Here is a 25,047-nt window from a genome sequence, read left to right as displayed (position 1 = left end):
GGAGCCTTTGTTCAGTTTTTCTTCAAGTTTTCATGTGAAAAGCATGAGAGTACATGGCAGATAAATTTTGAGTAATACAGGCTATGTGTAACCTCTTTTTTTTGCATTAATAAGACACGTGCATACTAAATTAGATTGCATATCCTTAAAACCTAGCAATATTCAATCCAACTGCAATTAAGAAGCTCTGAAGGTTTCTATCTCTGAAACTCCAGTCCAGGGACATCATTAGCCAAGGTAATTTTGAAGCTATAGAGTTTTAATCTCACATCTATAAAAAAAACGATAAAGACATCTATCAAAATTAGGAGTAGATGATATTCTTTCGCAATGAATAAGCAGCCTGAATTAAAGACAATAGGACCAACATACCAAGCTGTGGTCTCTTTCTGAACACATAATAAATCACCCGACTTCCATCGTCACTTCTGTTTTAAAACCTGCAGGTAAGAAACCCAGTGGTATTTAGATTTAATCATGAAACAGGTAGGTTCCTGAAAACTCACTTTTGAGCTTGATGTGTCTACACAAATTAAAGAAAGATCACTGCCATGGAGCGAAAGATGCATGAAAGCAAGTGTCGAAGAAACATTTTTTATTTGTCCTACGCATGTTCAAAATGACAATTGGAGAAATTAGTACAAAGGAAATATTTATCGCTACAGAAAAGGTTGTTCATATAAGCATACCGAAAAATCGAGAAGTTACTGCAAAAAGACGCATTTATAGTCTGATACACACCAATTGTAGAGAGGGGTCAGAGGGCACTAAGAAACATAGCAGAAAAAAGGCATACTGAGTTAGTACTCAAATACACCCAGTTCCCCAATGTCATGAGAAACATGATCGGGCATTGGACGGCATTTGTTCGGTCATTGGACGGCATGGTTGCAGTGTTGGTATGGACTGGAGCTTCCAGAAGAAAATATAGCAGGGCCTCAGATCCTGGAGAAGAACAAAGAGCATAAGTATGTTTATTATTCAGCTGCTATGCCTCTGATGCATGCAGTAAGGCCAACCTTGAACGCGGAGTGCATCTCAGAACAGAGATGTCCCTGAGCTTGGACGTGGAGCGCATGGCCTTGTGCAGCCCGGGCCGACCGCTCCTCCGCCAAGCCCTCTTGGTTCTGTTCAGCGTCCCGCACAGGCACAGCCACGCCGCCATGCCCGAGGTGGAGGAGGACTGGGTTCCTCTGCTCCACGAGTCGCCGCCGGTGCTGAAGCTGTGGAGGAAGGCCGTGACACTGTTTTTTTCTCAGGAAAATCAGAACATCAGTTGGGTAACCCGTACATACTAACAAAAAAAAACTAAAAGAGATCTGTACAAAGAACAATACCTGATAATCAAGGAAGTTAGGCCGTGACACTGTTTTTTCTCAGGAAACTCGGGAAAATCAGAACATCAGTATGGTCTTCTTCAGCGGCGGCACGGAGAAAATCATACCGGCAAGACGACGGCGCGAAGAAATCCCTTCTGTGGTCGGCCATGAGCAGCTCACCATTGCGGCCACGAACGACACCCATCGCAAAAGCAGGAGACCTCCTTCTCGTCGGCAGTGAGGCGGCCGGCGACAGGGCCTCCATATCCTCCTCCTCCAGATCGAGGCGATGGGGGAGGGCACCGCCGGGTCTTCCACCGGCTGTAGGGCGCTCTGCGACACGGCGCGGCTGGCACGGGCTACCGTCGAGCCACCCCATGGCTGCGGGAAGGAGGCAGGAAGACACTCTAGGACACGGCGCGGCTTGCAGGGCCTACGGTCGAACCGGCCCATGGCTGCGGGAAGGGGCAAGAAGGAGGGAGTGGGGCAGCAGGCGGCGACGGTTGCGAGGCAGATAGGAACGGGGCAAGGTTGGTTTGGAACTGCCGCACCGCTTTGACCGCCGCTGATTAGAAATGCCATGGTTTGCACGACATCCCTCCTTCTGCAGTAAAAATCACCGACGTGTCAACGTTTAATTGGATTAAAAGGTACCATGAACAGTGACCAAAACTCTAAAATTTTAGCAAAAGGGGTCAGCTTTTATATAGGTAATAATGAAGACTCACTCAGATGTACTTGATTCTGGAGTAGTTAACACGTGTACGAGTGAAGCACATGCCGAAACGAATTTGTTTTAACTAGTAATGCATACCACTAGGACATTGCAATGGACTACCGATATACTTAATTCTGCAATGTAATTGGTGGGTTGCGTTGTATATGAACTGCAACAGCCTATGAACTCTTTGCTGGTTTGTGCCAGTCTAGTAGTTCATCTACCTATTATTTACAAGGATTTAACATGCATAAACATTCCACAATACAAATAGCATGCCTCTTCTGAACACGATGTTGATATTCTGTGCTGTATTGATTCAAGCTAGGATTGCAGTCAACTATTAGTCCAACAATGTGATGCTTTTTCCATTTATTGCTCGTGCTTTAATAAAATTTGCTAGTACTCGTCATTTTCAAAAATGTGTTTAATATTTTTCTTTGTCTGTAACTCAACTAATTCATTAGTACTTAATTCAACATGTCGGTGATACCTTAACTTTTCTAACATCGTTGTGGACTGGATTTATAGACATGAATAGGTTCTTGCTATGTGTCCTTTGCAACTCAACCGTTTCCATTGTCTAATGAACCATGCCAGGAACCATCAAACTACTTGTATGTGGCACTAGAAGTGATTTGCTCATGTTGCCAGTTTCAAAGGTACAAGTTTAGTGGCATTGCTCAAGGAAGCAAAGGTATTTTTCATGGATGAATTAACTACAATTATTTAAACTTCTCTGGGTCGGTTGATACACCTTTGATGTGTAGTTTGCAGTATCGCTTATGATCGCTTCGTTTACATAGTTATTTCCAAGTTTTTTTCATTGTGCTCTGCACAATCGAATAGTATAGGTGATGAACATCTTAATGATTTCGTTTCTATTACCTGCAGGTTCCACTTGGTCTAGTGCAGGCATATGTGATGGGGCTGGACGCCGAGGCCGACGCGGCCCATCCTAGATTACATCCTCTATGGTGAGTTCCTGGTTTCACCCCTTCGATCTCTGTCTCCCTTTTGTTCGTCGTGGCTATGTTATACTCCTGTCTATCATGCCATACAACTTTCTAAAATCCGTTTCTATGAATCTGAAATCTAGGCCTGGTTATTTGAGGTTCAGAACAATTGGGTTTTTAATGTTCTGTGAAGATATCATTATTGTTAATTCTAGCATACTTTCTTGGCTACTTAATCACAACCTTTTTTATTTTGTGGCTTCCATTATCTTTTTAGTTGAAGGAGCATGGTTGTCCTCGTGTTTGTGTTTCATCCATGTACCTAGCAATGACTGAACATGTGGTCTGTTTTGATTTTAGTTGAAGAGGAGGAAGATAACATCCACCAAGTAGGCTAGCTAATTATATTGCATCTTTGAAGGTAATTGGCAGATTGCGGATATGGTTTGGTGCAGTATACAACCATTTTTTACCGAGTAGTTGGCTACTTAACTGACTGATGTTACCTTAGCTGATGTGCATGTCAGTAGTCATTTTTTTCATGTAGGCAGGTAGTTAACTAGCTGATGTCAATGCTAGCAGATCTGATGATGGCGTGAACTTGGTCTGTGTGCTAAACTCGTTTTGTGAATAGCTACATCAGTGACCCCTTAAAAATACCATGTAGCATGGAATGATACATGAACTTTGAGCATTTTATTTGTGCCATCGCTTCTTTTTCTGGAGAAAATGCCAGGTGCATGTTCCGATTTCATGTCTTGAGTAGCAAATAGATAGCTTAACATTCTGAAGGTTCTCTTTGTGTTTGTGCATATGTTTCTGTCAAATAAATTGCTTAGAGGATCTTATTTGTGTTCCTTGTTCTTAAAAGTTCTGCTATTTTAAAGGTTGCTTTTTCAATGCGGAAGATGGCCGACAAAGATACTTAGATTCTATGTCAGCTAGTGGTCTTCATCTTCCTCCTATTTGTACCTCCCTGCCATTCTTGATTTAGTCTGATGGTGGTGGTGTGCTCTGAACTAAAGGTACCGACTGCACATCGTTGATCTTGGTTGTCGAGAAGTACACAATGAGGCGTATGAGTAGCTTGGCAGTAAGTTCCGGGTACATTCCGCCTTTTTGTTTAGAAGCTATATTTAGATATTTTGAGCACATAATGTTGATGTGATGTTTGTGAACATTTTTTTTATATGCAATGTAACTAGCTAGCACATTGGCAATACTATATAGACATGTTTGATGATGTCTTGTTTTTTTGTTATCTGCATGTTGCGTTTGGTGTCTGGTGCATGGGAGGGATTGACATCGAGGTTGACTACATGGCCAGGGCCTCACTCTTCACCGCGAGCTCGCCGCCGGATGCTTTGTTCTAGCCATTGTGTTTCAGTAATTGTAAATGTTTAGCTTGTTGAATCGTGTCTATGTTTTTTATGCAGATCACAAGTTGCAGTCTTTAATTACTAGGTTTCATTTGTGTTTGGTTAAAGCTTGGCTGGAAGTGGATTATGTATATCTAAATGTCACTCACAGCTAATGTGTTGTATGTATATATCTATTAATATCAATTGTGTTGCTGTTTAATCCAAATGTTGAAATAATTAAGGAACATCGTGCCAAAATTTTGTGAGAATACGACTGGTAGCAGCTAAAGAGCTAGATAGCAAAGGCAAGTTTGTCTGATCGATGTAGTAGAAAAGAAAAGAAAAGCGTCAAATAGCCGGATAGCTTTGCATATCGTTCGCTTGATGCGAGCTTAGATGCAAGGTAGATTCATCTTTGTCGGTGCCAAATTAAAAGGTGGCTTTGATTAGTTGATGGAATGAGACATTGAATTATTAGCTGTTGTTGTTGTTGCATCGGATGGAAAGCGAGAGCCATTCTGGTGAACAATTATGGCAAAAAAATTATACTTATATGTTTTGTTGTTTACTTGAAATACGTAAACTCAGTATGCTTTTCTACGTGTGTCATTTTGCTGATTGACAAAGAGAAAATATATATTATTCCAGTCCATACGGAAATTGCGATTGGTTCTCTTGGATTAAATGGTAAAACTACTCAGAGGAGAAAGTGAACTTTCAAAAGTTCGCAGCAGCAACAAATATATACTCCAGTGTAGATGTGCAAGGTGGTACAAGTAGCTAGCTAGTTGTGTACCGACTAAGGAGAAGAGCGCCTGCGTAGATAAGAATAGGTCAACACCATAACATCATTTGAGAAAAATGAGGCGTCCCCAATTACTACCCGTGCATTCTACACACATAATTAGTGCCTAATTTAATGGGCTCGTTTGGTTTCCCTAGATTAGTTACCATCTCATTGATCCATGATCCTTTCATCTTTTCCACCGTGCAACCAAAACGGGGAGAGAACCAAAATCTCATTCCCTTCCCGCTCGATTAACTATTTCGGTCTGAAAATTCGAATCTACTATGACCCCTCTATAAATACAAGCCACTCTTGACCTACCGCGTGCGGTATCGTGTGTGACTTGTGACTTTGGACTTTGGCGAGGAGAGGCGAGACGAGCGGGAGCGGCCATGGCCGGAGATGGAGATGCTGATGGCCATGTCCGGACAAACGCGAAGGTACCATCACTCCGTCCGGCGCTCCGACAGGCGGCAAGATCAAGTAGGTAAGACTATTTATCCTCTCTTTCCGTATGGTAGACAGAGCTGGCAGATATGGGTATAAATTCCAAGTTCACCTCTGAAGTTTGCCGTCCTCAGTTCGCGGCGGGGAGATTTGAGTTTGGGCATCCATATCTGTGAGAACGTAGGGTGGATTTGATTATGGGGGTCATATTTTCTCTCCTGCCAGGAGCGAGGCGAGTAGGGAGAGTGTCTTGGCTGAAATTTTCCAATTTCTCATGGTTACCGTGATGAGAGAATTTGCAGTCCCACTCTTAGCTACCTTTTGATGCACATGAGTACGTCAAATCCAGGTTCGCGGATCATATATTGAGGGGGATTTCCGCTCTCTAATAAAATCATGGATGATCTTGAGTATGAGGTATAAGCTCCAACGTCGGGGAAGCCCTGCGGCATCTTGGTATCGCTACAATACGACATGCGGGCCTTGCCATTTTAATGCGGAGGGATCGAGGCACAACCTTAATCGCTAGGCTCATACACATTTCTTTCTTCTCGGCCAATCTCCACATCAACACCAATGTACTAAAAACAGGTGGCTAGTTTGATTTAATTATCGACCCATGCCATAAACCGATGATCTTGTCGGGGATCTAATAATAGATATAATTAGTAAAATAGTGAATACCAAGAAATAAGAACAAATATGCAGATCTGAAAAATCAAGATAAACCAAGATATGTAGAAATGAGGAAGAAGAAACCTACTGATTAAGCATGCCTGCTAAGAACTGGGGACTAATGTGTTTTGGGACTAAACACGCTTGGGAGGGGGACTTTCTACGTTTTGGGTTTGGATTTAAGGGTGGAGTAGGAGTTACTAGCTAGTATGGATTTGTAGTGCGGTAGCATGAGGAGTGTGGACTAGGAAGTGATGCTTGGGTACTACGATCCCTTGTCAATATCAAGACATTGGTTACGATTTCTTTTACCGGCCCTTTAAGCAAGTGTGGCCCAGCGATATGAACCGCAATTGCTCAAAGGTCCAATAACTGGCCAATATTACGTGGTAACTTGTTTCGCCAAAAATGAAAAAGATACCTTTATCAGGTGGGGGATTGTTGTAATTATTGGAAAACTCTTCATATTTATAAACAATAATTTCTAATTGAAAATCTCAAAGATCCGCTTGGCCCATTCATGCATGAAAAGAGGTGGAACTAAAGCTTACTCCCATATTGTTGGTTTTGTGGAAGTTGGATCTCTTTATAAGCTTCTACCACTTGTACACGGATAAGAAAAAGAGACCTACACACGCTCCTCCTCCGCCACATGCCTTCCCATGCCTCGTCACCATGGGCACATGCCCTAGGTTTTGGAAATGAGCCAAGTCGAGTTAAGACCTATGTCATGCTAAGACCTATGTCATGCGTACAAGTTTTATTTCTTTTTTAACCCATGTTCAAATGTTTTCATATTCAAGACAAGTGGAAGCTGAATCTGATTTGTTCGCCTCCTCAGATTCTCTTTCATCATTCGTTTTTTAACCCATGTTCGTATAATTTGAATGGTTTTCTATCTGAAGCTCAAATATTTTCGTATTCAACATAAGTGGAAGCTGAATCTGATTTGTTCCTCTCCTTAGATTCTCTTTGATCATTCGTTTCGCTGCCGCTGTCTACAAAGAGGTTGGCCCACACCCTAGACACGTACGTAAGACATGAGACTTTCTGCCGCCCACGTATTTTCCATCAAATTTTCCAGCATACAACAAAGGATGGTACACTAGGATTCTATAATCTCGCCTCTTGTAGAATTGTATGGGTGATGGGCGACGTCTTTTTGGAGCACTCTCGCGCATCTGTTGCAACACCACGTCGGATGATTCCTTCCCCGATGTCAACAACCTCTTCGAAGAACGGGAATGTAGTTGCATTGTACTACGATATTTCAATCGAGCGGACCTTAGGGCACCAGGGCCGTATCCCGCACGTTTGATTCAGCTGGAGATTCGTCCATGAAATTTTTGCAAAACGGACCTTCCATTTTTCTCTAATCAGGATATAATCCTATCAGATCTCTGTATAAAGTCCAAATCCACTCAATTGGAACCCTAACCTACCCTCCCAGCCGCCAGCTGCTCCCGACCGCTTCCCACTCTTCCGCCGCCTCGCTGCCCCCCTCGGCCCTCTCCCTCCTCCGGCGATGGGCGTCCTCCACCTCGCCTTGCTGCCGCCCGTCGCGCCCGTTACGCCAAGCTGGGAGGGTCTCCGACGCCTTGCTGCCCCCTGTCGCGCGGGCCGCCTCGTGCCGGCCTGGAGGACCTCCGACGCCTCGCCGCAGCCGGATCCGGCGCTGGAGACACGGCCGCCGCCAGCACGGCCGGACTGCTGCGGATCGCCTCCATTTTCTTCCCCTTTTTCTTTTGTTAGATCTTGTTGAACTAGCTCGATCGGATCTGCAGATTTTTGTAATCTTATGGATCTTCTTTTCATGGATCTTCTGTAATTTTGTGCTGGATCTTCTTGGATATGTACATAGATCTCTTACTACTGTGTGTGGATCCCTCTGGTTCGTGTATGAGATCTGTACGAATTTCTTGGATAGTAACCTGGAAACGTAAGAACTTTTTCTGTTGTTAGATATTCATCAAGAAACATGAAGAACTTTTTTCAAAGATATCTTTTTATTTGTGTTGGATATTCATGCCCAAATATGGTTTATTATGAAGATCTGTGAAGAACTTCATAGAGATCTGTGGTTGAAATGAAGAGATCTGTGGTTTCTTATGATATTCAATGGATTTTTTTCATATGAAGAAATGTTACTTACAATTGTAACAATGGATACACTGCAATTTTTTGAAGAACTTTAGAACGTGAGAAGTGGATCCACATTGGATTTTTGAAGAACTAACTTAAGTGGATCCACTTTAGAACGTAAGCCGCAAGGACGACCTAATATAAATCTAATAAAATCTAGGGTCTTTTTCGCAAAAACGAGTAACCAATCTTGATGCCTCTGATGAAATAGACGGTGCGGGATAAGGGCCGGGCGCCATAAGGTCCGCTCAGAATCCGCGTTCATTGTACTATCATTTCTGTTTGAGAGCATGCTAGAATTTCTAGGTCTAGAAAATGCTTTAATTTTGATTTGTTCATCCGATGCACTGATTTATCTCTTTTTTCTCTAGTCATGATTTATCTATTGTTTATTTAAATTAAATCATATACGTAATAATTTTCTCATATATGCAACGTTAAGTAGATATCATTCTTGTAAGTCAATAATGTGGGTCAAAGTTCCTTCCTCCATTTAAAAGAAGTACTAAGCAGTGTACATTTATGTCAGAGCTAAGCTAACTGATACTATGTTAGATGCCATGGTAGGGCACTGTACATGGCTAACAAAATTGATTCTACTACTATGTATGTGCATGGTTCGGTAGCCCACGGGGATCACGTACTCCGGCACTCCGACGATACGTCGGCGACCAGCTTCTGGAGCGCACATTTCGACACTGAGACATCCCTCCGGGCAACAAACGGGTGGGCAAGCAGCTCCGCCACGGACGCCCTCTTGCGGTAGTCTTTGTGGAGGCACGCGGCGACAAAACCCTGGAGCTCCGGCGACGCTACGCCGTCGGACAGCGCGGGCGCCTCACCGAAGCAGACAGCGCACATGAGTGCCGCCCAGCTCGGCTTCTGCCCAGCAGGGAGGAGCGGGTATCGGCCCATGAAGAGCTCAAGGATGGTGACCCCCAGGCTCCAGACGTCGGCGGCGTACGGGTCGTAGTGCCCGCCGTGCGCCTCAGGGTCGAAGCGCTCGGGGCTCATGTACGCGGTCGTGCCCACATACGACGTGCACTGGTCGCCGGCGCGAGAGAGCACCTTGGCGATGCCGAAGTCGGCGATCTTAACTTCCCCTGCCGTGCTTGCGAGGACGTTCGCCGGCTTGATGTCGAGGTGCACGATGCGGCGAGCGTGGAGATATGCCAAGCCCGACAGAGCCTGAGCTGCTACCTCCGCGAGCGCGGCCTCCGGGAAGGCGCCCTGGCGGCTCTTGATGGAGTCGAGCGATCCGCCGTCCACTAGCTCCAGGAGCATCGCGACGTCGCCGGAGGCGGCAGCGGGGAGAACAGAGTGGCATCGGACGACGAACGGCGAGGCAGTGCGGCTGAGGATCTCTGCCTCGGCGGCCGCGGCCGGGTCTCCGTAGTGCTGGACCTTGAGCGCGTAGAGCGCGCAGGTCTCGCGATGCCGAACCTTGTACACGGTGCCGCCGCTCCCTCGTCCCAGCACGGCGAGCTTATCAAAATCGGAGAGGCGGAATTGGCTGGATAGAGCTGTTGGTGTCGATGCCTTCTTCGGCGTCGGCGCCGGCACCGGCGCGAACATTGGGTTGGGACGCTGGCCAGCGGCGCGGGGCGGGACTGGCAGCGAGAGCTGCAGTTGCGGAAGTCTTTTCTCCCTGATGAGAGCCATGGATGATCGTAGGCCAAGCCAACTGAGCTGCCTCCCTAATCAAGCTGTTAGCTGTGAACTTAAGCCGAGTGATCTGAGCTACTGATTTGGGTGGGATCCGCTGATCGATCGCTTACTTATACGTGTATATGATCCGAGTATCTGGCACTGTATAAGTGTATATCTCTGTCTGCGTTGCTCTCGCCAAATCACACTCAACTAAAGACTGCGATGTGTACTTTGTAAAATAGAATTTCTTTTCGCTTTCAGTGTCCATTTAAACCAAGTTCTACCTGCACCTGTTCTTGATGGACTACCGAGGGTCACAGGTGGAAGACGATAGGCCACGTCCATGTATGAGGTGGATTCTAGATTGTGTTTTTTCGGCTTAGCTCTCACTGGGAAGATTAGAAATAAAGCCGCCTGGTGGTTGATTAATATAACGTTGCTCGTCGGCCGTCAGAGATTAACAAAGCGTACTTAATCAAGTGGGAGTAGAAGAACATGACCTGGAATACGATGGCGCACGGCCAAAGCGAGATCATCATACATGTCCGTGTGAAAATGGCCATTGTCAACACCTGGGAGTCAAAAATATCACGAGTCAAGTAAGCAGCTCCCTTAGGTCTACTAATGGCTTTTGTATTATTATTATTAAGTAGAGTTTATTTGTAAAACATGCTGTGCTACGTGCATCATCCGGCGTGTCCCTCCTTAGAACGCAGCACGCCATGGCACCTGCGCCGTTTTGATCATTTTATTAAGTTCTAATTCTACGACGCTGCTGCATCATGCTGTGTGCGTAGCTGACGTGAAAAGGCTGCTAAAGTTATAGGAAGAAGTTTGATCCGTGTTACGTCACAGATTTACAGTGCTTGTTCTTTCTTAGGTTACCTTCAAAAATTAAAAAAAAATGAAACCGTGTCTAGGAGGAACTAGACACTTTTTGATATAGTAGAAGCGGGACTTGGCGTGACAATTCCGAAATTCATTCCTGACAGAAATTGAACTCCGGTCGTTAGGGTGCGCCACTGCGACCCAAACCACTAGGCTAAGCCCACGTTGTCATGTTACCTTCAAAAATAGAATTGGGCTCCTAAAATGCAAACTATTAGCGTAGCTAATCTTACGGCCGACTGTCTCAATTGGCGTGGGTAGCCTAATTGTGGACATTGTAAGCTTTGAAATCAAGAGGACGAACCGGGGTTCATCTATATTTCAAATGCCGCTTGACGGTCCTAGTCTGGAACATGATTATGGAGAATCTCCTTTTACCAGCTAAGGTACCTACCAGAGTGAGGTCAGCGGTGGCATCACCCATGTGTTTGACCAATCCTTTCACGAAATTATGAAATATAATTAAAATTGAACTGAAACACGATTTTTGTGTGTGTGAAACATACTGCAATGACGTCACCGGTTTCACTTTTTGCCAAACAGTTTCACAATGTTACCCATGTATCAGTTTAGTTTCATAAAAGTTTCACTTGTATTTCAATTATTAGTTTTATATTAAACAAATGTTAAAAACCTCACCAATCCTAAAGCAGTGATTGGACGATGGATATCACACCGGTACCTACCGTTGCCGTTAAAATCTCCGCATTCACATGATCATACATTGGCTTAGGATCACTTTGCTGGACACATCCCTATGGGGTGTTGGATAATTAGGCACAATTTTCATGATTAATTCCAGAATATCAAGCATGACGACAGTAACTACTAACATGTGAAACTCGAACATACTAGATGCAGTGATCAACATGAACATTAGCAGAGCAAATAGTACAACATCCATCGCTAAACAGATCGAGATATGTCGCACGTACCGATCTGGTGGAGGTGGCGGTGAAGGTGTAGCAGACGATGTCGCAGCAGTAACGTTGTTGATGACAACGTTGTTGACGACAGGGACGACGGGTCGAAGTAGACGGCGTTGAAGACGACGGTAGGCAGCACCGCCCGACTTTGACGGAAGGCGACCCGTGATGAAGAACTTGAGCAGTCGCTCAGAGCGCTTCCCAAAAACGTAATTCGCCCTCTCCCGTACAGGATCGCAAGGACGATCGGTTCCGGAGACCTGTTCTCCCGTTCGCCGATGCACGTCGGCGCGCGGGATGGAGTAGGCTACGATCGCGGCGCAAGCAGAGAGAGGTGGAAACCCTAACTCGTGTATTAGATATTTTTCTGCGGTAGCCGGGCAGGAGATTATATAGGCTTGATACGTCTCCAACGTATCGATAATTTCTTATGTTCCATGCCTGTTTTAGATGATACTCACATGTTTTATACATACTTTATGTCATATTTATGCATTTTCCGGCACTAACCTATTAACAAGATGTCGAAGAGCCAGTTGCTGTTTTCTGTTGTTTTTGGTTTCAGAAATCCTAGTAAGGAAATATTCTCGGAATTGGACGAAATCAACGCCCAGGATCTTATTTTCCACGAAGCTTCCAGAAGTCCGAAAGGGAAACGAAGTGGAGCGACGAGGCGACGCCACGCTAGGGCGCGGCCCTACTGTGTGGGTCCCTCGCGTCGCCCCTAAACCTACCTCTTCGCCTATAAGAAGCCTTCGTCGATAATAACTCCAGTACCGAGAGCCACGATACGGAAAAACTTCCAGAGATGCCGCCGCCGCCAATCCCATCTCGGGGGATTTAGGAGATCGCCTCCGGCACCCTGCCGGAGAGGGGAATCATCTCCCGGAGGACTCTTCACCGCCATGGTCGCCTCCGGAGTGATGTGTGAGTAGTTCACCCCTGGACTATGGGTCCATAGCAGTAGCTAGATGGTCGGCTTCTCCTAATTGTGCTATCATTGTTGGATCTTGTGAGCTGCCTAACATGATCAAGATCATCTATTTGTAATGCTACATGTTGCGTTTGTTGGGATCCGATGAATATGGAATACTATGCTATGTTGATTATCAATCTATCTATGTGTTGTTTATGATCTTGCATGCTCTCCGTTGCTAGTAGAGGTTCTGGCCAAGTTGATACTTGTAACTCCAAGAGGGAGTATTTATGCTCGATAGTGGGTTCATGTCTCCATTAAATCTGGGGGAGTGACAGCAACCCCTAAGGTTGTGGATGTGATGTTGCCACTAGGGATAAAACATCAATGCTATGTCTAAGGATGTATTTGTTAATTACATTACGCACCATACTTAATGCAATTGTCTGTTGTTTGCAACTTAATACTGGAGGGAGTTCGGATGATAACCTGAAGGTGGACTTTTTAGGCATAGATGCATGCTGGATAGCGGTCTATGTACTTTGTCGTAATGCCCAATTGAATTTCACACTACTCATCATAACATGTATGTGCATGGTCATGCCCTCTTTATTTGTCAATTGCCCAACTGTAATTTGTTCACCCAACATGCTATTTATCTTATGAGAGAGACCACTAGTGAACTGTGGACCCCGGTCCATTCTTTTACATTGAATACAATCTACTGCAATACTCGTTCTACTGTTCTCTGCAAACATCATCATCCACACTATACATCTAATCTTTTGTTACAGCAAGCCGGTGAGATTGACAACCTCACTGTCACGTTGGGGCAAAGTAATTTGGTTGTGTTGTGCAGGTTCCACGTTGGCGCCGAAATCCCTGGTGTTGCGCCGCACTACACTCCGCCGCCATCAACCTTCAACGTGCTTCTTGGCTCCTACTGGTTCGATAAACCTTGGTTTCTTACTGAGGGAAAACTTGCCGCTGTACGCATCACACCTTCCTCTTGGGGTTCCCAACGGACGCGTGATGTACGCGTATCAAGCACTTTTTCTGGCGCCGTTGCCGGGGAGATCAAGACACGCTGCAAGGGGAGTCTCCACTTCCAATCTCTTTACTTTATTTTTGTCTTGCTTTACTTTTATTTACTACTTTGTTTGCTGCACTAAAACAAAACACACACAAAAATTAGTTGCTAGTTTTACTTTATTTACTGTCTTGTTTGCCATATTAAAAACACAAAAAATTAGTTATTTGCATTTACCTTATTTTTGTTATTATGACTAGTCCCGTAGTTGTTACTCTATCACCTGAGGAATCGATCTTTACTTTTAAACAAGGGGGTGAGGAGAGTTTTAAAGAAGCCTGGTCGAGAATTTTTTATTCTTATAGTAAAACTGAACCTAAAATAACGCTAAGTTTGCTTCTTAGTAATTTTTATTTTGGGCTTATTCTTCGTTATAGATATGCCTTAGATGCTGTAGTGGGAGGAGATTTCCTTCATTGTGATGGGGATCAAGCTTTTAATGCCATAAGAAAATTGATTACATCATCTTGCCCCGATAATAATTTTGATTCATCTCTTGCCAGCATTCATAATAGATTAAACACTCTCGAAACAAATATATCCTGTTTAAAAGAAAGGTACAACCAGATTCGCGAATATTATGATTATGTTCCATTAAGCTTTGAACCTTCAATGTGGGTGCCTACCGTTAAAGTTGCTATTTGTGGTGAAACTTTTCATGCTCGTTGTAATATTATGTCTGAGTTTTGCCTTATGCCTAAAAGTATTTATGAATCTTTGACACTTTGGGAACTTACCGAAGGAGGAGAAGGAATAACTCTTACTGATAACTCTGTTATAATTCCTAAGGGTATAGCTAAAGGGGTGTTCACAAACTTTCTTGGAAGAACGGTATCCACTGATTATCTCGTTGTTGAATGTGTAGGGACAGGACAAATTACACTTGGAAGGTCCCTGCTGAAACTCATGGGAGCAATCATAGATATGGGGAAAGGCACTCTAAATTTTACCTCTACACCCGGATGCGGGCATGTATTCCCTAAACCAAAGAGTAGAAATAAGAGTAAGAAGGGTAAGTGCAGCGCCCCTGGTAAGAATGCTAATGCTTCATCTCTTGATAACACTTGATACACACTTTCTGCGCCTAGCTGAAAGGCGTTAAAGAAAAGCGCTTATGGGAGACAACCCATGATTTTACTACAATACTTTGTTTTATATTTGAGTCTTGGAAGTTGTTACTACTGTAGCAACCTCTCCTTATCTTAATTTTGTTGCATTGTTGTGCCAAGTAAAGTCTTTGATAATAAGGTTCATACTAGATTTGGATTGCTGCGCAGAAACAGATTTCTTGCTGTCACAAATTTGAGCAATAGTTTCTGTAGGTAACTCAGAAAATTCTGCCAATTTACGTGAGTGATCCTCAGATATGTACGCAACTTTCATTCAATTTGAGCATTTTTATCTGAGCAAGTCTGGTGCAACTATAAAATTTGTTTTTACGGACTGTTCTGTTTTGACAGATTCTGCCTTTTATTTCGCATTGTCTGTTTTGCTTTGCTTGATGGATTTTTCTATTCCATTAACTTTCAGTAGCTTTGTGCAATATCCAGAAGTGTTAAGAATGATTTTGTCACCTCTGAACATGTGAATTTTGATTATGCACTAACCCTCTAATGAGTTGTTTTGAGTTTGGTGTGGAGGAAGTTTTCAAGGATCAAGAGAGGAGGGTGATACAATATGATCAAGGAGAGTGAAAGCTCTAAGCTTGGGGATGCCCCGGTGGTTCACCCCTGCATATTTCAAGAAGACTCAAGCGTATAAGCTTGGGGATGCCCAAGGCATCCCCTTCTTCATCGACAACATTATCAGGTTCCTCCCCTGAAACTATATTATTCCATCACATCTTATGTGCTTTGCTTGGAGCGTTGGTTTGTTTTTGTTTTTTTTGTTTTGTTTGAATAAAATGGATCCTAGCATTCTTTGTGTGGGAGAGAGATACGCTCCGCTGTTGCATATGGACAAATATGTCCTTAAGCTTTACTCATAATATTCATGGCGAAGTTTCTTCTTCGTTAAATTGTTATATGGTTGGAATTGGAAAATGATACATGTAGTAATTGCTAAAATGTCTTGGATAATGTCTAAGCTTGGGGATGCCCCGGTGGTTCATCCCTGCATATTTCAAGAAGACTCAAGTGTCTAAGCTTGGGGATGCCATCCCCTTCTTCATCGACAACATTATCAGGTTCCTCTAATGAAACTATATTTTTATTCCATCACATCTTATGTGCTTTACTTGGAGCGTCTGTATGTTTTTATTTTTATTTTGTGTGAATAAAGTTGGATCCTAGCATTCATTGTGTGGGAGAGAGACACGCTCCGCTGTTGCATATGGACAAATATGTCCTTAGGTTTTACTCATAATGTTCATGGCGAAGGTTAAACTGCTTCGTTAAATTGTTATATGGTTGGAAACGGGAAATGCTACATGTGGTAATTGGTATAATAACTTGAATAATGTGATATTTGGCAATTGTTGTGCTCATGTTTAAGCTCTTGCATCATATACTTTGCACCTATTAGTGAAGAAATACATAGAGCTTGTTAAAATTTGGTTTGCATTATTGGTCTCTCTAAGGTCTAGATATTTTCTAGTATGGGTTGAACAACAAGGAAGACGGTGTAGAGTCTTATAATGCTTACAATATGTCTTTTATGTGAGTTTTGCTGTACCGGTTCATACTTGTGTTTGCTTTAAACAACCTTGCTAGCCTAAACCTTGTATCGAGAGGGAATACTTCTCATGCATCCAAAATCCTTGAGCCAAACACTATGCCACTTGTGTCCACCATACCTACCTACTACATGGTATTTCTCCGCCATTCCAAAGTAAATTGCTTGAGTGCTACCTTTAAAATTTCCATTCTTTATCTTTGCAATATATAGCTCATGGGACAAATAGCCTAAAAACTATTGTGGTATTGAATATGTACTTATGCATCTTATCTCTTATAAGTTGCTTGTTGAGCGATAACCATGTTCCTGGGGACGCCATCAACTACCCTTTGTTGAATATCATGTGAGTTGCTATGCATGTTCGTCTTGTCTGAAGTAAGGGCGATTTACCATGAGTTGAATGGTTTGAGTATGCATATTGTTAGACAAGAGCATTGGGCCGCTAACTAAAGCCATGATCCATGGTGGAAGTTTCAGTTTTGGACAACTATCCTCAATCTCTTATGAGAATATTATTTGTTGTTGAATGCTTATGCATTAAAGAGGAGTCCATTATCTGTTGTCTATGTTGTCCCGGTATGGATGTCTAAGTTGAGAATAATCAAAAGCGAGAAATCCAATGTGAGCTTTCTCCTTAGACCTTTGTATAGGCGGCATAGAGGTACCCCTTTGTGATACTTGGTTAAAACATATTGTATTACGATGATAATCCAGGTAATCCGAGCTAATTAGGACAAGGTGCGGGCACTATTGGTATACTATGCATGAGGCTTGCAACTTGTAGGATATAATTTACATGGTACATATGCTTTATTACTACCGTTGACAAAATTGTTTCTTGTTTTCAAAATCAAAGCTCTAGCACAAATATAGCAATCAATGCTTCCCTCTGCGAAGGGCCTTTCTTCTACTTTTATGTTGAGTCAGTTTACCCATTTCCTTCTATCTCAAGAAGCAAACACTTGTGTTAACTGTGCATTGATTCTTACATACTTGCATATTGCACTTATTATATTACTTTATATTGACAATATCCATGAGATATACATGTTACAAGTTGAAAGCAACCGCTGAAACTTAATCTTCCTTTGTGTTGCTTCAATACCTTTACTTTGAATTTATTGCTTTATGAGTTAACTCTTATGCAAGACTTATTGATGCTTGTCTTAAAAGTACTATTCATGAAAAGTCTTTGCTATATGATTCAATTGTTTACTCATTGCATTTACATTGCTTCGAATCGCTGCATTCATTACATGTGCTTACAATAGTATTGATCAAGATTATTATGGCATGTCACTTCAGAAATTATCTTTGTTATCGTTTACCTACTCGGGACGAGTAGGAACTAAGCTTGGGGATGCTGATACGTCTCCAACGTATCGATAATTTCTTATGTTCCATGCCTGTTTTATGATGATACTCACATGTTTTATACATACTTTATGTCATATTTATGCATTTTCCGGCACTAACCTATTAACAAGAAGCCGAAGAGCCAGTTGCTGTTTTCTGCTGTTTTTGGTTTCAGAAATCCTAGTAAGGAAATATTCTCGGAATTGGACGAAATCAACGCCCAGGATCTTATTTTCCACGAAGCTTCCAGAAGTCCGAAAGGGAAACGAAGTGGGGCGATGAGGCGACGCCACGCTAGGGCGGCGTGGCCCAGGACCTGGCCACGCGGCCCTACTGTGTGGGTCCCTCGCGTCGCCTATAAGAAGCCTTCGTCGATAATAACTCCAGTACCGAGAGCCACGATACGGAAAACCTTCCAGAGATGCCGCCGCCGCCAATCCCATCTCGGGGGATTTAGGAGATCGCCTCCGGCACCCTGCCGGAGAGGGGAATCATCTCCCGGAGGACTCTTCACCGTCATGGTCGCCTCCGGAGTGATGTGTGAGTAGTTCACCCCTGGACTATGGGTCCATAGCAGTAGCTAGATGGTCGTCTTCTCCTAATTGTGCTATCATTGTTGGATCTTGTGAGCTGCCTAACATGATCAAGATCATCTATTTGTAATGCTACATGTTGCGTTTGTTGGGATCCGATGAATATGGAATACTATGCTATGTTGATTATCAATCTATCTATGTGTTATTTGTGATCTTGCATGCTCTCCGTTGCTAGTAGAGGCTCTGGCCAAGTTGATACTTGTAACTCCAAGAGGGAGTATTTATGCTCGATAGTGGGTTCATGTCTCCATTAAATCTGGGGGAGTGACAGCAACCCCAAAGGTTGTGGATGTGCTGTTGCCACTAGGGATAAAACATCAATGCTATGTCTAAGGATATATTTGTTGATTACATTACGCACCATACTTAATGCAATTGTCTGTTGTTTGCAACTTAATACTGGAGGGGGTTCGGATGATAACCTGAAGGTGGACTTTTTAGGCATATATGCATGCTGGATAGCGGTCTATGTACTTTGTCGTAATGCCCAATTGAATTTCACACTACTCATCATAACATGTATGTGCATGGTCATGCCCTCTTTATTTGTCAATTGCCCAACTTTAATTTGTTCACCCAACATGCTATTTATCTTATGGGAGAGACACCACTAGTGAACTATGGACCCCGGTCCATTCTTTTACATCGAATACAATCTACTGCAATACTCGTTCTACTGTTCTCTGCAAACATCATCATCCACACTATACATCTAATCCTTTGTTACAGCAAGCCGGTGAGATTGACAACCTCACTGTCACGTTGGGGCAAAGTAATTTGGTTGTGTTGTGCAGGTTCCACGTTGGCGCCGGAATCCCTGGTGTTGCGCCGCACTACACTCCGCCACCATCAACCTTCAATGTGCTTCTTGGCTCCTACTGGTTCGATAAACCTTGGTTTCTTACTGAGGGAAAACTTGCCGCTGTACGCATCACACCTTCCTCTTGGGGTTCCCAACGGACGCGTGCTGTACACGTATCAAGGCTCAGGAAACCCTAGGCAACGTGGGGCACGCCCACGTCGCACACACATTTCGAGTCGGTTACAGATAGCCCACGGTCCGGGAGCGACCCGAACCGACTAATTGTGACGCGTCCGTCTAGGACTCTGTTCGTTTTCCTGAGCTGCAAAAAGTAAGGAAAGTCTCGGCTCGAGGCTCAATCCACTCACCACGAGCGTGGCGCGCGTCGCGTCGCATCGCGTCGAGTGAGGAGGAGGAGGAGCGCGCGTGAATCACTCCTATTCTTACTCACTTACTAGTGGTGGAACAACCCACCTTATAAGGTGGTCTAACTTCCTCCCAACTTTCCATGTGGGACTAAACTTCCCACCTCTTGCTACTCCCTAGTGAGTTGCCACCAACTTGGGCTCAAACTCACAAGGCTGCCACTATGTGGGCTTTGAGATTTATAGGAAAATCTGAAATCTAGTATGGGCCAGTAAAAGTGGGCCCAATATTTCAACAATCCCCCACCAGATCTCAAATCCCCATTTAGAGATTTACCAGTACTCGTTGCTTGTTTATATACCAGTGTTTCAGCGGAGACTGTTAAGTTGAACTTCCACCTAGAACCTTAAGCTACATCCATTCACACTTGAACAATGGACTAAGCCTTGAATTGCAAGTTTTGCGTGAATAGGATTTCACTCAAAGTCATAACCAGTACATGGCTGCCAGTAGCCTACCCCGCGGGTGAAACATATGCGTCATACTTCGTGGTCTCTTCATGAGTTTACTAGAGATCACCCAAATCTCATAGATTGCGACGTTTGACAATCGGACTCACATAGGTGTGTTATTTCAAGAATGCTCTGTAGGACAGCATCTTTGCTAAAATAGCCAACATAAACACATTAAGGCTTGTTGCCAACCTGCCTTACATCAATTGAGAGTTATGCATCTTCACATAGAGAGGGTTACATAATACTTTTCTCAATTAAACCACTAGTTTGTTCTTCCCAGGTCCTAATTCACGAGATCTCCGATCACAAAGGTTGGGTTACCACTATGGTGTAACATCAATGGGTCTCAAACCCATCTCCCTCGATGCACTTTCTATCACATTACGTGATAGTCCCTTTGTAAAGGGATCTGCCAGGTTTTTGTCCGTTTGAATATATGTAACAGTTATTACTCCGGAGTTTCGCAATTTCCTGACATACTTCAAACGTCTCTTGACGTGTCTTGATGACTTCGCGTTATCCTTAGAATTGTTCACTTTGACAATTACAGTTTGATTGTCACAATTCAAAAGGATTGCCGGTACAGGTTTTTCAACCACAGGCAAGTCCATCAAGAGTTCACTCAACCATTCTGATTCAACAGTGGTTGTGTCCAAAGCAGTAATTTTTGCTTCCATAGTTGACCTCGTCAATATGGTTTGCTTGCAAGATCTCCATGACACTGCGCCACCTCCAAAGGTAAATACATACCCGCTAGTGGCGTAGAGATCAGCTACATCAGAGATCCAATTTGAATCACTATATCATTCAAGCACAGCTGGGTGCCCTGAATAGTGAATCCCATAACTCATTGTACCACATAGGTAGCGCATGACCCTATCAAGTGCATGCCAATGATCAGTACCCGGGTTTGACATGAACCTACTCAACTTGCTAACAGCAAAAGAGATGTCAGGTCTAGTCGCGCTCGCTAAGTACATGAGTGAGCCAACGATCTGAGAATATCTCAATTGTTTTACGACAATCCTCCTGTTCTTGCGCAATGTCACACTGGGATCATAAGGTGTTGGAGAAGACTTGCTATCAATATAGCCGAACCGGCTCAAGATCTTCTCAACATAACGGGATTGCGTTAGAGTAATCCCACTCTCGTTCTTAATAAGCTTGATGTTCAGAATCACATCAGCTTCTCCCAGGTCTTTCATATCAAAGCACTTTGACAAGAAAGACTTGACCTCGTGTATTACTTTCATGTTTGTACCAAATATCAGAATATCATCCACATACAAACACAATATAACACCTTCGCCCCCACCATGGCGATAGTAAACGCACTTGTCAGCCTCATTGACAACAAAGCCTACAGAAGTTAAAGTTCTGTCAAACTTCTCATGCCATTGCTTAGGTGCTTGTTTCAGGCCATATAAAAATTTCAGCAACTTGCACACCTTACTTTCTTCACCTTTTACTACAAACCCATCAGGCTGATCCATATAGATTTCCTCTTCCAACTCTCCATTAAGAAAAGCTGTCTTTACGTCCATTTGATGAACGATAAGACCATAAGAGGCAGCCATGGATAGTAGTACTCGAATGGTGGTAAGTCTAGCGACAGGTGAATAGGTGTCGAAGTAATCTTCGCCTTCTCTCTGTGTGTAGCCTTTAGCTACAAGCCGCGTCTTGTACTTCTCAGTAGTACCATCGGGTCTTAGCTTCTTCTTGAACACCCATTTGCAGCCCACAGGCTTGCATCCATGGGGTCGTTCTGATAGATCCCAAGTTCCATTAGAAAGAATCGAGTCCATCTCATTATGAACAGCTTCTTTTCAGTCATCTGCATCTGGAGATGCATATGCCTCTGCAATGGACGTAGGAGTATCATCCACAAGGTACACATTGAAATCATCACCAAAGGATTTTTCAATCCTCCGTCTCTTGCTCCATCTAGGAGCTTCATTGTCATCCTTCTTAGTAACATTCTCATGTAATTGTTCAAAATACTCATTAGATGGACTAGACTCATGAATTATTTCAGTAGAAATTCTAGCAATGCTATGCATATCTTTCATAGGAAACATATTCTCAAAAAATGTTGCATCACGAGATTCCATAATAGTATCAACATGCATATCAGGTACCTCGGATTGAACTACTAAAAATCTATAGCCTACACTCCGCGGAGCATAACCTAGAAAGATACAATCCACTGTCTTTGGTCCGAGTTGGCGCTTCTTAGTAATTGGAATATTGACTTTCGCCAAACATCCCCACGTGCGCAAATACGAAAGTGATGGTTTTCTCCCAGCCCACTCATCGTAAGGGGTTTTATCTTTATTCTTGTTAGGAACTCTATTCAGGACATGACATGAAGTCAACAAAAGCCTCCCCCACCATGCCTTTGATAAACCAGCAGTGGCTAACATGGAATTCACCAAGTTAGTCAGTGTGCGGTTTTTCCTCTCGGTAACCCCGTTTGATTGGGGCGAATAGGGAGGCGTCCTCTCATGAATAATGCCATGTTCCTCACAGAATTCATCAAAGATTTTAGGAAAATATTCACCACCACGATCCGACCTAAGACGCTTGATCTTTCTCTCTAGTTGATTTTCAACTTCGGCCTTATAAATTTTAAAGTAGTCTAAAGCTTCATCTTTAGTTCGCAACAAATAAACATAGCAAAATCTAGTCGTATCATCAATCAATGTCATGAAATATCTCTTTCCACCTTTTGTCAACACACCATTCATCTCGCATAGATCAGAATGTATGAGTTCTAGACGTGCCAAGTTTCTCTCCTCGGCCGCCTTGTGAGGCTTCCGAGGTTGCTTTGATTGCACACAACTATGGCACTTAGAACCTTTGGCAGTGGTGAAATTCGGAATTAAACTTAAACTGGATAGCCGAGACATTAAACCAAAATTAATGTGACACAAACGAGAATGCCAAACACTGGTATCATCACTAACATTGCCACAAATATGGTTCACAGACTTATTACTGAAATCAGAAAGCGAAAAGCGGAACAAGCCTCCACACTCATAGCCTTTACCAATAAATTGTCCAAACTTGGAAACAACTAGTTTATTCGACTCTAAAACAACCTTAAACCCATCTCTGCATAGAAGGGAGCCGCTAACGAGATCCTTGTTCATAGTAGGGACATGCTGCACGTTCCTCAGCTGCACGATCTTCCCCGAAGTGAACTTCAGATCTACCGTGCCAACACCACGAACAGAAGCATGTGACCCATTGATACGTCTCCGACGTATCGATAATTTCTTATGTTCCATGCCACATTATTGATGATATCTACATGTTTTATGCATACTTTATGTCATATTTATGCATTTTCCGGCACTAACCTATTAACGAGATGCCGAAGAGCCGATTCTTTGTTTTCTGCTGTTTTTGGTTTCAGAAATCCTAGTAAGGAAATATTCTCGGAATTGGACGAAATCAACGCCCAGGGGCCTATTTTCATACGAAGCTTCCAGAAGACCGAAGAGGAGACGAAGTGGGGCCACGAGGTGGCCACACAACAGGGCGGCGCGACCCAAGCCCTGGCCGTGCCGGCCTACTGTGTGGGCCCCTCGTGACGCCCCTTGACCTGCCCTTCTGCCTACAAATAGCCTTCGTCGCGAAACCCCCAGTACCGAGAGCCACGATACGGAAAACCTTCCAGAGACGCCGCCGCCGCCAATCCCATCTCAGGGGATTCAGGAGATCGCCACCGGCACCCTGCCGGAGAGGGGAATCATCTCCCGGAGGACTCTTCACCGCCATGGTCGCCTCCGGAGTGATGAGTGAGTAGTTCACCCCTGGACTATGGGTCCATAACAGTAGCTAGATGGTTGTCTTCTCCTCATTATGCTTCATTGTCGGATCTTGTGAGCTGCCTAACATGATCAAGATCATCTATCTGTAATGCTATATGTTGTGTTTGTTGGGATCCGATGGATAGAGAATACTATGTTATGTTGATTATCAATCTATTATCTATGTGTTGTTTATGATCTTGCATGCTCTCCGTTATTAGTAGAGGCTCTGGCCAAGTTTTTACTCTTAACTCCAAGAGGGAGTATTTATGCTCGATAGTGGGTTCATGTCTCCGTGAATCTGAGGGAGTGACAGAAACCCCTAAGGTTATGGATGTGCTGTTACCACTAGGGATAAAACATTGATGCTATGTCCGAGGATGTAGTTATTGATTACATTACGCACCATACTTAATGCAATTGTCTGTTGTTTGCAACTTAATACTGGAAGGGGTTCGGATGATAACCTGAAGGTGGACTTTTTAGGCATAGATGCATGCTGGATAGCGGTCTATGTACTTTGTCGTAATGCCCAATTAAATCTCACTATACTCATCATATCATGTATGTGCATGGTCATGCCCTCTCTATTTGTCAATTGCCCAACTGTAATTTGTTCACCCAACATGCTATTTATCTTATAGGAGAGACACCACTAGTGAACTGTGGACCCCGGTCCATTCTTTTACATCTGAAATACAATCTACTGCAATACTTGTTCTACTGTTCTCTGCAAACAATCATCATCCACACTATACATCTAATCCTTTGTTACAGCAAGCCGGTGAGATTGACAACCTCACTGTTTCGTTGGGGCAAAGTACTTTGGTTGTGTTGTGCAGGTTCCACGTTGGCGCCGGAATCCCTGGTGTTGCGCCGCACTACATCTCGCCGCCATCAACCTTCAACGTGCTTCTTGACTCCTACTGGTTCGATAAACCTTGATTTCTAACTGAGGGAAACTTACTGCTGTACGCATCACACCTTCCACTTGGGTTCCCAACGGTCGCGTGCTGTACGCGTGTCAAGCTAAATTTCTGGCGCCG

At 43.6% G+C, this 25,047-nt stretch overlaps 1 protein-coding gene and 1 long non-coding RNA gene across 2 annotated transcripts; both read right to left on the bottom strand.

Annotated features, from left to right (window-relative positions):
* Positions 1 to 358: 358 nt before the first annotated feature.
* LOC127348481 (uncharacterized) lies at positions 359 to 1,159 on the bottom strand. The gene is made up of 3 exons (XR_011744370.1): positions 1,020 to 1,159; positions 742 to 945; positions 359 to 440 (listed from the first exon to the last, which is right to left on the bottom strand). It is a non-coding gene; the product is annotated as an uncharacterized lncRNA (long non-coding RNA).
* A 7,772-nt stretch (positions 1,160 to 8,931) lies between these two features.
* LOC127346957 (mitogen-activated protein kinase kinase 9-like) lies at positions 8,932 to 10,067 on the bottom strand. Its single transcript, XM_051373193.1, has one exon. It carries the CDS (start codon positions 10,065 to 10,067, stop codon positions 9,042 to 9,044), a length of 1,026 nt encoding a protein of 341 aa, XP_051229153.1. The 3' UTR covers positions 8,932 to 9,041.
* Between the last annotated feature and the right edge of the window lie 14,980 nt (positions 10,068 to 25,047).

This window comes from Lolium perenne, chromosome 4, assembly GCF_019359855.2.
Source record: "Lolium perenne isolate Kyuss_39 chromosome 4, Kyuss_2.0, whole genome shotgun sequence".
NCBI lineage: Eukaryota > Viridiplantae > Streptophyta > Magnoliopsida > Poales > Poaceae > Lolium > Lolium perenne.
Note: the sequence above shows the minus strand (reverse complement) of the source record. Positions and strands in the feature narration are given on the sequence as shown.